Raw genomic sequence first — 17427 nt, 5'->3', positions numbered from 1 at the left:
GAACCATTTCTTTCTTCTACTGGACAGAATCACTTGCCATTATATTGGAAAATTACAACAACGGTTTCATCTTCAGACCAGCTGGGATTTGGAAAATAGAGGGCCAACAACAGAGATGAAACATTCAGTCATTCTCATATTTTAATAAACCAGGCTTCTCTAAATTAAGAACATTCCACAGTGCCAATGATATACTGGCATACATTCATCAAGTCCTGATTCTCAAAGGAAACCCACTGAAAGGCAGTGCAATTTGTGTGCAGGCAGTGTGGAGTCCGTTAGTATCACTGGAGAGTAATGGAATATTTGCTGATTTGTCCCTGTACTCCAATAAATTGGATTTTAAATGAAACAATGACGACGTGGTGCAAGTGAAAAAGCTTTCATTCCTGGGTTTTTGCATCTACAGTATGCTGGGTGAATCATCTAGGTTATGTTGCATAAACTGAAAAAAGCTTTTCATCATATCAGAGTTTTGATAAAGCAGACAAGTCAGCGAGCATGGTTTGTACATCTCACTGAGTGGAAAAGCTATGTAGTAAGTATGTAGGCTGATGAAAAACATTTTGTACATCGTATGCATGACAAAGCTTTCTTCTGACACAAAGAATAATCAGTAAAATAATGGCAACAAAGAATAATCAGTAAACGATGCTTTACTCAGCAGTACCTGCTTGGCTGTCAGACATTAGTGTCTAAGATTCTCATTAAATTCTTGAAAAACAGCTTGTAAAAATATTATGACAATTGTGTTCTCATTTGAAAGCCTATTTTTATGTACATTAATAAGAATGTACATGAAATTAGAATATTCATCAGTCAGAAGCTCTGAGATCATTTTGGTCCCAAGTTGGGACATGGATGGGTGGTTCTTGTTTACTCCTACTGCTTCTGAGCATGAAAACCTGCCAGTCATACTGTAACAAAGACCTTGTTTTGATTTCTTGTACCTGCACACATGGATTAGTATCCAGTGTCTAATAGATGCATCATATATACTGTAGTACTAGTCAAATGTTTGGACACACCTACTCATTCATAGGTTTTTCTGTCTATCTGCTACATTGTAGAGCAATACTGAAGACATCCATACATTATCTGTAGCCGCTTATCCTGTTCTACAGGGTTGCAGGCAAGCTGGAGCCTATCCCAGTTGACTATGGGCGAGAGGTGGGGTACACCCTGGACAAGTCACCAGGTTATTGTAAGGCTGACACATAGAGAAAAACAACCATTCATACTCACATTCACACCTATTTAGAGCCACCTATTTAGAGCCACCAATTAACCTAACCTGCATGTCTTTGGACTGTGGGGGAAACCGGAGCACCCGGAGGAAACCCACGCGGACACGGGGAGAACATACAAACTCCACACAGAAAGACCCTCACTGGCCGCTGGGCTCGAACCCAGGACCTTCTTGTTCTGAGGCGACAGCGCTAACCACTACACCGCCCTACTGAAGACATCAAAACTATAAAATAACATCTCATCTCATTATCTCTAGCCACCCCATCCTGTTCTACAGGGTCGCAGGCAAGCTGGAGCCTATCCCAGCTGACTATGGGCGAAAGGCGGGGTACACCCTGGACAAGTCACCAGGTCACACAGGGCTGACACATAGACACAGACAACCATTCACACTCACATTCACACCTACGGTCAATTTAGAGTCACTAGTTAACCTAACCTGCATGTCTTTGGACTGTGGGGAAAACCAGAGCACCCAGAGGAAACCCACGTGGACACGGGGAGAACTTGCAAACTCTACACAGAAAAGCCCTCGCCGGCCACGGGGCTCGAACCCGGACCTTCTTGCTGTGAGGCGACAGCGCTAACCACTACACCACTGTGCCGCCCCTATAAAATAACATATAGAACATATATGAAATTATGTGGTAAACAAACAAGTGTTAAAAATGTTTCATATTTTAGATTCTTCAAATTAGCCAGCGTTTACCTTGATGACGCTTTGTACACTACTGGCATTCTCTTAACCAGCTTCATGAGGTAGTCACCTGGAATTCTTTTCAGTTAACAGGTGTGTCTCGTCAAAAGTTAATTAGTGCAATTTCTTGCTTTTTTAATGTGTTTGAGATCAAACCGTAAATAGTAAATAATAAAAATACAGTAAATAGCTCTATTCCACAACTGTAGTAATCCATATTACATCAAGAGCCGCTCAACTAAGTAAAGAGAAACGGCATCCATCATTACTTTAAGACATGAAGTGTCTTTTAATTAATAGAAATAAAGAAAAATCACTGAATTAGAAGGTGTGTCTAAAATGTTTGACTGATACTGTACATGCAGATTGCACATGTTACTAGTAAGTATTCCAGAATGTTAGATATAATGATCCAATGTATTAATGAGTCCTATTTGCTTCAAGTCAGTCTATGGTATAAGTGAACTGGAGCCATTAACTGCAAAACAATATTAATGAGGACAATGACAGTAGACACCATAAAGTTTGCCAAAGCCTCAACATACTCACAATATCTTAAGGTTATAAATAACAAACTAAGGTGCTTTATAGCCACTGACCCTTATCATGCATTAAAATAACACTGGTACACTGGTACAGCTGCCCAGCCTGAAGTTCAAGTACACATAGTTGTTGATATAGTTGCCCACTGAACATAAGCAGCAACAAAAACTGAATTTAAACCAGATCTTTCACTAATTAACCAATAGCCTAAAAGGGCAAAAATGACAGCATATTAATTCTTTAATGAATTGTCCTGATTTACAGAAAACTCGTTAAATTACCATCTAGTAAGAGGGGTATATCCAGGATATTTAATAATGCATTAGGTATAAATGAAGTGAATATCACTGATGCAATGTTTTATCAAGAGAATGTCATTGTTTAAAGAATTTCAGATCAATTTGAATTGTGTGGTTGATAAATTCTGTCCGTGCACTGATTTTTAATGAAACAATCAACATTACAGTAATATTAAAGCCTCAAAAAAAAAAAATGTCCCACTCATGCCAGAATCTGGTCTTCCCAGGCAGTCTCCTGTCCCAGTATTAACCAACTCTTTAAGGCATATGGGTGCGGCGCCGATCTCCATTTCGATAGCCCTCAGCCTCTCGCCTATGGACCCTTTTCACGTGACGTCACGACAAACGCGGCCGCCATTTTGGACATGTACTACCAGTAGTTTACCACAGCCAGCATTGAGGAACGGCAGCAAAGAAAGTGTTTATTTTCAGCAAGACTTCCATCATGCCACTATATTGTTGTGCACCTGGATGTAGTAACCATCAACAAACAAGGCAAGGGTTATCATTTTATCGGATCCCGGTAGATGCTGACCGACGGAGAAGATGGATAGCGGCCATTAACAGCAAAGATTGGCAGCCCTCGGCATACCAGCGCTTGTGCAGTGACCACTTTGTTGGAGGTAAGACGAATAAAATTAGCCAGAAAAGGCATTACATTGCTGTTAACATTCTGTGGTGGCGAGTGTGTAACCAAATAGGCTAAAATAACCCATTGTAACCTCTTTGTTCTTCTGTAGTAGCTATTAGCTAATGACATTAGCTAGCGTTGTGTTCCTTTGCTGTTGGTAGACTGTAGGACAGATCAGAGGCAGTGTCCTACAAACAGCGCTTAATTTGAGGGGGAGCAAGCCGGAGCGCGCTCCGGAACCTCGGGCGTTGGCTCCGGCAGCTATTTACACTGGATCCGGTGATCCGACACCTCTTTTGACTATGTAACAAAAAACAAACAAACAAATAATTAAATTAAAAAATGCAAGTTTATTTAGTGTTAATGTCTGATTTTGATATCTGTCTTGTTGGTGATTTCTCTCATGAAACGACATCCACAAAATATCTGCAGATGAACTTAATTTGCGGTGTTATTACAAAACATGCCCAGAAGCGCAGCGCCGCACCCCTCCCCCCCTTTTTTTCCGCACCGGAGCCGCTCATCCTCTGCGCTCCGGGACCTCCCACTTTACAAATTAAGCACTGCCTACAAATAAGTGTTCAAAACAAGAGGAACATGTATTTGTCTCTTAAATCCAGGCCGTTCCCTGTAATCTGTAACAACGGTTGGAGAAAGTAATGGCAAATAGTGAGTGCACAAACCATAGAAGGTAAATTGTACACAGCGCCAGGGCAGTGTGATGGTATGTCTACTTTTAGATTGTGTTAGCTTATCAATGAACACACTCGTCACTCGACGAGTTTCACGTCTTTACGATGGATACTTAAATGTGTGTTAGGTATTATTGTTGCAGTCTAAGCAGTCATTGTAGCAGCTAGATGAGCAAGAACTGAAAGGGTCTGTGCCATAAACCGTTATTTCTGTACGGCGTTGCTAATGTGTCGTTACTGTTGTTATTTCTCCCTCTGCTCGCCCTGTAAATGCCCTACGTCGCTGGATAGCGAAGGTGTTTTCTGCATCTCGCTCCTTTTTCTTGTATGTTCTCCGTTTGTCGCCTTCCTCGCATTCAAACCAATTCGAGCCGAAGTCCGCTACATGTCCAAAATGGTGGTCGCGTTTCAAATGAAGGTCACGTGACTGAAAAGGGTCTATACAGCTAGGGTTACAGTGGGGGGCTAGTCCTCTGGTAACCGTGAGAGTTTGACTTCCCCACTCGTATCTGTATTGCAGCGTGCCTTGCCAGACAGTAGTAGGTACCATTTTTATGATGGTCTTTGGTATGATCTGACCGCAAGTAGAACTCACGATCTCCCAGTCAAGAGGCAGACACGCTAACCACTAGGCCAACTTGTGGTCAATATTAAAGCATGCTATATTATTTATTTATTTATTTATAAATAACTGTTCTATTTTTGTTTTCTGTGAACACATATGGCACTCTGGTATGGATTTCCACTCACATTTTCCTTTCCTTGAGCCACATACAACAACATTTAGTCACTGCCTGCTCTAATGTCTGACTTCAGTAGTGTTATCATTCAGAGTGGCCAGAAAGGACAAAAATCACTGTCAGTATGAATTAAATAAGTTCACTTTGTCCAGCATGATCTGTCTACATTTAACTATGATTAGTTTGAAACTTTGAGTCCTCTATGTTGGATTCTGTGTTGGATTTCTCATTCATATGACATTGAACATCACTGGAAAATGATGAGTGAGAAAAGTAACACTTGTTCTTTTTCTATTGAGGAGCAATAGCCAAAGCTGACTATTATCCCTGATGTTTCAGATCTCTGAATTTTTCTTCTCCTATTAAACAACCATACACTACACAAGCAATGTCCACCTGTGGTGTCAGAGAGGCACGGCTGCTTGATGTCTCACAAGAATATCCATTCATACATCCATCCATCATCTGTAGCCGCTTATCCTGTTCTACAGGGTCGCAGGCAAGCTGGAGCCTATCCCAGCGGACTGTGGGCGAGAGGCGGGGTACACCCTGGACAAGTCACCAGGTTATTGCAGGGCTGACACAGAGACAAACAACCATTCACACTCACATTCACACCTAGGGTCAATTTAGAGCCACCAATTAGCCTAACCTGCATGTCTTTGGACTGTGGGGGAAACCGGAGCACCCGAAGGAAACCCACACAGACACGGGGAGAACATGCAAACTCCACACAGAAAGGCCCTCGCCGGCCGCTGGGCTCAAACCCGGACCTTCTTGTTGTGAGGTGACAGTGCTAACCCCTACACCACCGTGCCGCTGATCTCACAAGAATAATGAAAAAGAAAAAGCACCAAACAACACATAAGCATATAAAACTGCTAAAGCACATCACAAATATTTCAATATAAATATCTTTAATGTGATTCCGGGTGAACTTTTGCTTCAATATTATGCTCATCTCATTATCTCTAGCCGCTTTATCCTTCTACAGGGTCGCAGGCAAGCTGGAGCCTATCCCAGCTGACTACGGGCGAAAGGCGGGGTACACCCTGGACAAGTCGCCAGGTCATCACAGGGCTGACACATAGACACAGACAACCATTCACACTCACATTCACACCTATGGTCAATTTAGAGTCACCAGTTAACCTAACCTGCATGTCTTTGGACTGTGGGGGAAACCGGAGCACCCGGAGGAAACCCACGCGGACACGGGGAGAACATGCAAACTCCGCACAGAAAGGCCCTCGCCGGCCCCGGGGCTCGAACCCAGGACCTTCTTGCTGTGAGGTGACAGCGCTAACCACTACACCACCATGCCGCCCCAATATTATGCTGATGATTATAATTTCTATATTGTTCAACAAAGGCATTCACACTGGCAGGCCATGAGAATCCTCCGTGTTTTTGAAATGGTATATTTTGCATTTCACTTGAAATAATTTGCATTTCATTTGAAACTTCATACTGGACTTCAAACACCTTGGATTCTGTGCCTCTCCACTTTTCCTTCAGACTCTAGGACCTTGATTTCCAAATAAAATGCAAAATTTACTTTCATCTGAAAAGAGGACTTTGGACCAGTGAGGGGGCAGCATGGTGGTGTAGTGGTTAGCACTGTTATCTCACAGCAAGAAGGTTCTGGGTTCGAGCCCAATGGCCGACGAGGGCCTTTCTGTGTGGAGTTTGCATGTTCTCCCCATGTCTACATGGGTTTCCTCCGGGTGCTCTGGTTTCCCCCACAGTCCAAAGATATGCAGGTTAGGTTAATTGGTGGCTCTAAATTGACCGTAGGATGGTTGTTTGTCTCTATGTATCAGCCCTGGTGACTTGTCCAGGGTGTGTATATATATATATATATATATATATATATATATATATATATATACATATATATATATAGGGTGTCTCAAAAAAATGTACTCACACTTTAACTGTCCCTAACATGCTGCCTTTTTTGTGTTGCAGGTGTAATTAATTAATCACAGCATGGCAGGAAATTATCGCACCAAACCAAGAACAATTGATGCATTGAAATTGGAAATTGAAAGACAATGTCGCGATATTCCTAATGACCTGTTTCTTGATGTTTGCGAATCCCTTGGTGCGCGTTATCAGCGTTGTCTGGACAATAATGGTCATCAATTTGAACATTTGCGAACATGATTCTTCAATTACATTTGTCTTCTGTATTCGAAGCTATTCCATTTCACTCTATGTTCATAAATAAAGCTTTTCTCGTCATTCAAAGTGTGAGTAAATTTTTTTGAGACACCCTGTATATGCAGGATGGTCTCAACCTGTTCACCATTGTATTCAACACACAAAAACCAGTGAGCAACAGTAACATTTAAAGCCCGGACACATATTTTGTGGGGAATAGATGATACCACAGTCCTTATTCTGTCCTTGAAGTCATTGATATCACAAACTTCCCTGCTATACAGCGTTCCTTCACCATACCCCATAACCAGAAATCATAGAGCATCAAATCAGGGGAGTGTGGAGGCCACGACAATGGTCCACCGTGACCTATCCATCGACCTGGAAATGTGTGGTCAAGATAAGCACGAACAGTACAACCAAAATGCGACGGTGCGCCATCCTGTTGGAAATATCCCACCAATCAGATCTGTAGTGGAAGTTCGTCAGTGGCGTACTGCTGCACCATCTGTAAGTAGACGTCTGTCGTCACTGTTGGGGTGTCAAAAAAGTAGGGCCCAATTACGCCAGCAGCGGTTATGGCATATTGACCGGCGCTATTTTTTTTCATACAAACTTTGTTATAGATTTCTATTTTATGACTTCTACATTATAGAGTCAACACAAAAACATTTTAGAGTTCCAAACATTCATTTTGCAGCACAAAATTAAATGTTACAGAAAAAAATAAGTTTGTATCTGAGCAGCATATTACATAAGAGACCACTTTTTGGATTAAAAAAGAAAACATAATGAAGGCTGCTGGGTTTTGCTGCAAAATTAAGAAGCGTCAAAGTTTCCAGAAGGACTGTGGCTGGTTCTGCAAGACACTCAGTAAAACCTACAGCTCATTTCCTTATAAAACTGCACTCATTGTATCTGAGATTACTATTTTTTTTTTTAAAGCAAAGGGTCGTCTCACACCAAATATTGACTTTGTTTCACTTATTATGGCTTACTGCTGTTTATAGTTTTTTTTTTTAATGTTGAAACATTTAATTTCATTATTTTTAAGCCATTTTTGGTCTACAGCATTTCTTTACATGTGCCTAAGACAGTATTGTATGTGTATACCTGGGATAGATAGATAGATAGATAGATAGATAGATAGATAGATAGATAGATAGATAGATAGATAGATAGATAGATAGATAGATAGATTTTTTTTTAATGGCAACTACTTATGGCAACCATATTGCAAAGCATTGATGTGGATTATTGCTCTGAAACATATAAGGATCTTATATCAAGTATCAGGGAGGGAAGAAAATGGCTAATGTCCCAACTAAACCATCTTTTATCACCAGCTTCAGGCCTGTTAGCGACTGCTTATTTTGTTGCCAGTCTCTTTAAATATTCAGTGAACTATATGACCCGTGGAGTGCAGCTGGGCTTTGCGACCATTTTGTCCTTTCTGCTGCCATGCACTGTCAGACATCTACAAGTGAAGAATATCAGACACTGTGCCCTGCAAGCCCCTGGGCATTAAAAATTCAGGTTAACCCTACTTTTTAAGCCATTTCTGATGAAAAGTGCAGAGAAATGAAACTGACTTATGCCAAATGAATATCACTGGATTGCTGTGATTTTGCCTCTGATGTTTGTAGTGTTGAAATTATTTATAAAACATCAATTTTAGCTTACGGCATGAAGTGTACACATTTCCCTCCAGACCCCTTGGAGGATTTTGACATATTTGGTCTGAAGTAAAATGAGATAGAAACCTGTGCATCAGGATTGTTCAGATTAAGCATGATCACTCGTTACATGTAGAACGAGCAGCTTTGACTGAAGGGATGACTTCTGAAAAATAGTTGTATTTGTAAAATATTACTCGTCGTAAAGTCAACGATTACGGAAAAATCGCACTTGCACACAATTATACACAAATATGCATTTACAAAAATATAATAATGTATATTATGTACGCATATATAAATGTACTTGTACTAAACATTAAACGGCTTATCTGGATAGATTCATATTTGACATGCAGATATGCCATTTGCTAATCTAAATCTTATCCATGATTGTAAAAGTGCCAAAAGGAGCAGAGAGCAGAAAAAAGAGAGCATAAACAGTATCAGGCTGGTGAGACATCTTGATTTAACTAGCTGAGCGTAGCAGCAGGCCAGAATGCCTGACTCAGTTAAAACGCAACAGCAGGTGAAAGGCCCTCAGCTCGGCTTCTAAACTAAGAATGTTTCATCCTGTTAAATATTATGATGTTTAGAGGCTCGCTGTTACTTTTTACATGGTATAAATTTAGCTCACAGAATAATAACTGGGTATGAAAGATTAGAATTACACCTTCCCACAGCAATCATATGTTTTAACCCTGTGGGATTAGTCTTGGATGATCATGCTCAACTAGACTTTTTTTTTTTTTTTAAGGCTTTTGGAGCACTTGCATTATATTATTACATATTCCCTCCAACATAGAAATAATAATAAAAAAATACTGTGTCCTTGTGCTCATCTTATAAAAGCAAGCCTTGAGCCAATTTCTGTGAACTGGGTAGTGTGCCTATCTCCTCCTCCCCATGGCAAAGTGAAATGGAATTGCCTCTCACATTCAAAGACAGCTCAGTGAAGGTGATAATAGAGCTACTCCCTGCTGTCTACAGTCAGGAAATAGGAAAGTGGCATATGGGGCCAGGAACCAAACAGAACAGGAACTGCAGCCTGGCAAGAGTGGAAAGCAAAGGAAAGGTTAATGATCATTCTTGAATTCTAGCGGGAGAAAGTCGACTTGAAGTTGAAGAGAATGAAGCTAAGGACATGTTGGAAAAAGGCATGTTCGAATGACTTACCTTCCTGCATATCTCACGTAAACACTTTTTGAAATAACGTGCACCGCCGCAAGTCACATCAATTTCGTATGAGGACACAGACAATTGTAAAGCCGAAAACTTTGTACCTAATCATATTCCTCTGTTGAACTTGTTCTGCACGTGTTACAGCACATTTCCTTCGTCGCAAATTTAATAGCATCATACAGTAAAAATATCCGATTTCTTACTTTATCGGCTGAAAATCAGTCTTCCCTAAATAAACAATTCCATCTATCCAGAAAGAAACACCTTCCCAGACATTGCCACCAGACCCTTCTTCCAGTCTGGAAGCTAATATACACCATCCTGGAGCAATGCCACGATGGAAATGAGAGACCAAGCTCAGAAACGTTGCTCCAAACCGGGCTGACAGACTAGCAGGAGTCAGGCGTGGGAGAAAAAAAGAAAGAAAGAAAGCAAAAACAATAGACACGGTTGATAAAACTGGCTTTTTCACCAAGCAAGAGTGCAAGCATAAAAATGAGATCTGTGCATGTGACCTGGATGAAGTGCTAACGTTAAGCAAAGAGCATTAGCAGACGGAGAAACTTGCTTTCAATTTTTTCACACGGCTACCACACCTTGGCCGAGGCAGTTTGTACCCATTCAGCAGTCATGTCTGGCTACCAGGCCTTTAAGTATCAATTAAACTAGCAGTGGGATTAGCCACTTCATCATGAAGCAATTTGCACTGTGTCACTCCTCCGCTGTGCCTTTGTTCACATTCATTTGGAGGGTTTTTTTTTCCTGTCCATTGTCAATGACGGAAGAAGTAGATGACAACTGTTGAAGGGCAGAGAGTTTGGGTATTGCAGCCACGGGAAATTGAGAAGAGTTCTGGAATTGTGTGTGTGTGTGTGTGTGTGTGTGTGTGTGTGTGTGTGTGTGTGTGTGTGTGAGAGAGAGAAAGAATGGTTACATTCACAATAACTATTGTAATCTTCCTGTTTTTTAAAGGAGAATATTTCGCCGTTAAATGAAGTAACTCTCTGACTATCCACTTTTCCCCCCTTCATTTCAGCATAAGGCTTTGCTCTCCAGCTTGGGCCAGCTTGCTACAGCAGATGACGGGTCTGGGAGGCATATGTCACAAAGACAACATCCAGCTCCTGTCTGACAGTGGCATCATCTCACCCTAACAAGTTATCGCTGAAATGCTGAGGTGACATGACAGTGTCTGCACGGGCAGATGGATCAATAACACAGGTGCTGGGAGCCTCCGCCATTGCCATACTCTCTGCTATATGGACGACATCACTGAGCTTAGTACAGAACATCATAAAAATCTGTTCCTCCATGTAAAACATCACAGCCATTTGGTGTCATGATCAGAATGTTGGCAGATTAAAAACATGACTTGACTGAATTGCATAATGCGTTCAATAGACGAGATATTTTGTGATTATCGATAAAGAATAAGCAAAAGCTTAACTGTTTTGAAGTAGAGCGTCTTTTGTGCCCCTTTCTATCATCTTCATGCTCACACAAGTAATCCAATATATTGCTGAAATATTCAGCAGTGATGTTTTATTTGTCCCTTTGGAGTGGTGCTGAGTATGATTTAGTAATGCAGATGGAAGAATCTGCCAGTGCACATTTCTGTCCTCTCTCCTGCCATCTCAACTCTCTTAGATTCTCTTTCTCACTCTCTCCCACTTTCTCTCTCTCTCTCTCTCTCTCTCTGTCTCATGATGGAAGAACTGACATGTCTGAGATGATACAAAAATAATCTGCACTTGATAGTCATCCACTGTATTTGTGTATGCCATGATTCTATAGGGAAAAGCTCCTATATCTAACAGAGGACCACACTGACAATTCTGTAGCAAACACAGTGACGGTAATAATAATAATAATAATAATAATAATAAACAACTAATCCAGGTTTTCTTGATACAATATCAATATCAGATATCAGACAACACCTGAAGCTCATAAAACATCCACTGTGAGATCTCTGCATGTTTATGTGAAAAATCAAAAACGTGTTTTACTACAGGCTGTCCTATGTTCACGTGTCAGTCAAAATCACATGATTCCCTGCCATAAAATATGTTAACCAGATCAGAAAATGTCATGTACAATCTGAAAAGAAGTGTCAGCTGCAATAATAATAATAATAATAATAATAATAATAATAATAGTTGTTGTTGTTGTTATTTGTGGTAGTAATTAAAATGATTAATTATAACATTTCTTAAGAATATTTTAATTTATTCTGTTGCTATAATTATTGTTAACAAATAATTAACACATTTAAAACATTTTTGCTAATGCTCCTAACACTCTTCCTTTCAGTTTTTTGATGCAACATACTCTTTTTAATGACTAAAACTGATGCAACACTCAAGTTTCAGGCTGATGAAATATCCATCATTCCTTGTGTGTGTATTTATATATATATATATATATATATATATATATATATATATATATATATATATATATATATACACACACACACACACACACACAACCCCTTACTACTCCGTGACGTAGCACACAAAACATAATGCACATCCATAATGACTTCTGGTGTCATGCAAGCACAGGAGAACAAGAAGCTGAACGAAAATACAACAGCAGCCCATGCTGCTCTGGAGGTGTGGGCTCCCTGACTAGCAGATTAGGGTTGTGGGAGCACTTTGCACATTGTTGTCACAGGCTGGCCGAGGGAGAATTGCGTGTGCTTATCCCCAGACAGATGAGACTGTGAACAAAGAGCACAACCAATTTGTGTTGCACTAAATTAAAAGCTCCAAAAAAACATTAAATGAATTTGTTCCACATCATCAGCACATCTGACATGTAAACACTTTTTTCCCCTTGTACTTATCAAACGCTTGCTGTGATGAACTTAGCGCATCATCACATTGGTAATTCTGGATGAATGACTGTCTAACTCTTCCTTGAATGTGAATTCCTTTTCATTTGAATAGATTTGCTCCTAAGATAAGTCAGTATGTGTGAGGAGTATATCAAATACTGTGATGGACTGTTATCTCAGCCAGGGTGTATTCCCAAATCGTGCCATAGTGTTACTTGGAGAGGTTCAGGATCCACTACAACCCTGACCATGATAAAGAGATTACTGAAGATGAATGAATGAATGGAAATATCCCTGATATCTTTCATACCGTATGTACCTATGATATGATTAGTCCACTGTACACTCAAAAAAAACAACAACATGGGTGTCTGTTACATGAACCTAAGTCTAACATGTAACGGTTGACATTTAGGTCACTCAACAAAATTGTTTCTGGCTAAGTTAACGCATTTTACTTGGGTGGAAATACTTTCCATCATTTTATTACGTTCACTGAGCAAGTTATTTTTTGAGTGTATGTTACCATAAAGATTTTCTCCTTGAGGATTTAGTCTGATGGTATTATAAATCTAAGAGTACGACAGAAACTTATTTAAAGACAAACAAAAACAAAAACTAAGGCACAGCAGGAGTGTTGGGCATGGAAAAGGGCTCCCTGGAGAGCTGAGGGGACCATCAGTAAGGGCTAGCATTATGTTCAAGGTGTCATTTTTGCAGTACTACCAATAAGAATACAAAAAGGGTCTCACAGAATGTGTTAGAAATCTCTCCTAACACAATAGCTAATAAACAAGAAAGACTGGTTGCTTTTCTTTGATTTAGTCTAGTCAGAAGAGACAGCTGTTGGATCCCTGCTAAAACTGAATGGGGTTTATATTGCGGATTAATTAAAAAAAAAAAAGACTCTTTTAAGAAGAGCCTGGGCACTAATGAAGCTGTCTACCCACTAGCCGAGGTGTCAGTCATCCTCTCCTCCTGCCAGAGCAGACCCACTCTTTCGTTCCACCACGGCCAGATGGTTTCTTCACACTGCATAAATAAATGGACGCGGGGGTGTGGACCTCTATAGCACAGATCACATTCTTATGGCATATACAGGACAGAGAGCTAGAGAGGGAGAGAAAGAGTGGAAGAGAATAAGCGAGAGAGAGAGAGAGAGAGAGAGAGAGAGAGAGAGAGAGAGAGAAAGAGAGAGAGAGAGAGAGAGAGAGAAAATGATGTTAATAATAATCCCATATAGTTGCATGAAAGGTCCACACCAAGGGCACTGATGCTTTGACTGTGTTTCGAGTAGCTTTGCGGACAGAGTGTTAAATGAAGGCCTGTCTGCTTTTCACTGTACACAAATCACACCTCAAAGTGTTATCTTCTTCGAACTCTTCCACAGATTTGTTAGCATCATTAGATAGATTGCCTCACCTTTGCCAGCAGTGTGAACCACTATCAGTTATGCCACCGACCTTTGATTATTATACTCCATTAGAATACCTGCTAATGAATTGTGAAACATGGTGTTATAGTGCAAATATAGGTTCAGTATCACTATTCGCTGCTTCTTCACAGTGGTGTGCACATGCTTTTATTTAATTATGAGCCGCTTTACCAGCTTTAGGCAAGCGGTTGAAGTGAGGATGTCCGAACAACACATAGACAAAAGGTGTTTCGAATGCTGCTGTCTGCCTCAGTCATTAGAACCTGGCAGTGGCACAGCTCCTACCTGTAAATGGACTCAGAGGAAAACAGAAGAAGTGCCCGGTGAGAATTTCACCAGGGGCTTGAAAATTCACACCCATCCAAGGTGTTGTTTAGGCGTCTGATAAACATGTGAGAAAATAATGGGCTGGGAGAGGAGTGGGTGCTTTAACCACAGAGACCAAAGTCAAGATGGAGATTTTAGAATAATTAACATTGTGATCAAGATGATATCAGTCCACTACTCGTCATTCATTCAATAGGAGCAACAAAGAAAAGCAAGATGGAGAGCGACAACATCGAGCTGAGAGCATCTTGGAGACCGGAGTTGTAGATCCAATTGAGGCTGTGAGCGGCCATATGGACTGGTGTGAAAATAGAATGCCAGAGTAGAGTAGAAGAAAAAGGAGAGAAAAAAATAATAATAAATACACAGCATTTTAGATATGATCATACTACTGGAAGCCAATTTTTTTTCCTCATCTCGGGTGAAAACAACTAAATGAGGGTTTTATATGACATGTTGCCGTTCGTACTTTCATTATATTTCTCCTACTTTGTCTTATCACTGTATCATATGGCACCGTGTATACTATCAAATGAAACAGAACAGTACATCATGCAAGTCTGGGTCCTTATATAGCAGCTATATGAGAGGCCCAAACATTGGGAACAGGCAGAGAATAAAAAACAAAGTGCATGTGAGTCTCTCCTCCCATCTCGCCTGCTGCCTGATGTTCAGAGCCTGCCTGTTATCAGAGGTGTTAATTGGCAAATTCAGTACAAGTCAAGAGCATGTTCCCCGTCGTCCTCGCCCAGCTAGGCTAGGTCATTAAGCTGAGAATGGATTCTCTCGTGCTGCCTTAACCCTTGCAGTGCACCACGGTGTTTTTCCCCCCTTCCTTATCTTCCTGCATCCCTCCTTCCAGCAGCTGCACCGAAATGTCTCTTATGGCCACAATGGCACTCAAGTGAGTTCAGAATTTTAAAAATGATGCTACAACTGCTGTCATTGTGCATTTCAGAGTTAATGCTGTTGAGTATTACGTGCAACAAAAATAGCACTTTACGATGAATATTCTCAAGCAAGCTGACCAGAAGCTTCACGTCAACCGTTGACTCTTACATGTTCAGCTTTTCCAATGCCACTTTGGAAAGGTCAGTAAAATCATGCTTTTTTTTCAACTCCAGTTATAAATAAAGATAACAAAAAGTCAAATCACTGAGCCTCAAGTTTGCTGTGGTAAATACACAGTCACGATTGTTCGGCGAGAATGACACCAATAGGCTGCATGTTGCAATGTGCAGTTTTACAGTCTCCAGGCCTGAGCACTGCAAAAGTCTTGTTTCCTTTCTCTGGTTCTCCAGTAAAGGCAGCATCCTCTGGGGTTCTGGGTGCGATCTCACCAATGCCTCTGTCATCACTTGCTGTGACTGCCAAATCTGTGCTCCAGAAACGAGGGCTCGCAAACCAGCACTGAAACAAACACACAATGTAGGCAGGGCTGCTTAGAGACCTACCAAAGGCAGCCTTAACAACAGCACATTTCCGCTGAATACACAAGGAAAAAAAAATCAAAATGCAGCTGAACCAAGAGGGAACAATGCCTTTTGGATAACTTTCAAAATCTGTGGTGGTTTCTCTCTCGCTCGCTTGTGCCCTTACATTTTGTTTGCATCCTGAATGTTAGCAGGCCAGACACCCAAATATGTTTCTGTAAGAAGCTGTTGATCGTTGACATGACTCTGATGTGGAGATATGGAGAGATTGATATCAAGTTGTCAAGAACCGAAGCTTTTTATCTACTGTTCTTATTGTCAAAGATGCATGAAACAATATTACATGTAGGCGTATATATATATATATATACATATATATATATATATATATATATATATATATATATATATATATATATATATATATATATGGTAAAATACAACATCAAGTATCTACTATTTTTTTTATAATTACTAGATCAATATATTACACAGGTAATTTGCTTACATTGGTATGAAATTATTGATTTATTTTACTAATAAAAGAGCTTATAACATTTCCATCCAATAATTATAAACTTTTGGTACAGAAACATTGAAAAATACCACATGGAAGCCTCATTACAAGCACTTTAAAAAATAATACAGGAAATATCCTTCGTCCCATTAAACTTTGTCAGTGGTAATGATGAGACTGCCTCTAACTTCCTGCTAATTAACACTTCATGCTAATTCTACAACCGTTTTCTTTTTTCACCCAAACTGCTAGTTGGCAATACATGGGAGCGCTGCAGTCAATGTGCTGCACTCAGCTTGTTGTTCTCTGGCTACTTTGAAGAAGATCATAGACTTAGAGTTATCATGCCAATATCATCAGGGAAAAATCTTCAAAGGTCTTCTTGCTGAATGAACTAGTCCATGACCTTAAGTCCAGAACTGGAAATAATTATGCACTGAGTTACTGATCTTGTAATTATGTGTCTGTCAAAAAAAAAAAAGAGGGGAGGAGGAGACAGATCTTAAAATCTTTTTTTATCTGAAAAAAATAATATTTACAAAAAAAAACCTACACAGACATCATACATTATTAATAAAACCATAAGCAATTCAGATGTTATTTCTATAACGAATGAGATTGTTCAACTTGATGTGAACCTCCATGTCTTATAGAGCGTGATTATAAATACTTCTAGATCTAGAGCAGTAATTATGCACATCACTGCAAGCGATTTTTTTTTACAGCATTCACATTTAATGATGATTACAGTTACTAAGTAAATGAATACACTTTTGCTATCAGGTAATAATATGGTAGTATGAACATAATGATTAGAGCAGAGCACACAGAATACTAGTATAAGTAAAATTACAACTATTATCTCCATCCTCTACATTTATTTTTAAATAAGTGTATCAGATAGAACAGCACATTGTAGCCTGTTACCTTAATTTCTTCAATTTGATTTTTTCCCTCCTATGGGCAGCAAATGATTAAATACACACTGTTATAGTT

At 40.0% G+C, this 17427-nt stretch overlaps 1 protein-coding gene across 5 annotated transcripts in view; it reads right to left on the bottom strand.

Moving 5' to 3' along the window:
• Window positions 1–17427, bottom strand: part of tank (TRAF family member-associated NFKB activator) — a 40510-nt gene that overhangs the window by 582 nt on the left and 22501 nt on the right. The window contains exon 8 of one of the 5 annotated variants that reach the window (XM_060930110.1): window positions 15631–15891. The exons of 1 other annotated variant lie outside the window; for it this stretch is intronic. In XM_060930110.1, coding sequence (XP_060786093.1) covers window positions 15670–15891 — 222 coding nt within the window. In that variant the 3' untranslated portion in view covers window positions 15631–15669. Of the gene's footprint in view, window positions 1–15630; window positions 15892–16524; window positions 16896–17427 lie in introns of those variants that run through there. 3 more of the 5 variants (XM_060930112.1, XM_060930111.1, XM_060930114.1) reach the window with 3 other exon arrangements.

Source organism: Neoarius graeffei, chromosome 9 (assembly GCF_027579695.1).
Source record: "Neoarius graeffei isolate fNeoGra1 chromosome 9, fNeoGra1.pri, whole genome shotgun sequence".
NCBI lineage: Eukaryota > Metazoa > Chordata > Actinopteri > Siluriformes > Ariidae > Neoarius > Neoarius graeffei.
The sequence above is the reverse complement of the archived record's forward strand: the minus strand, read 5'-3'. Positions and strand labels throughout refer to the sequence as shown.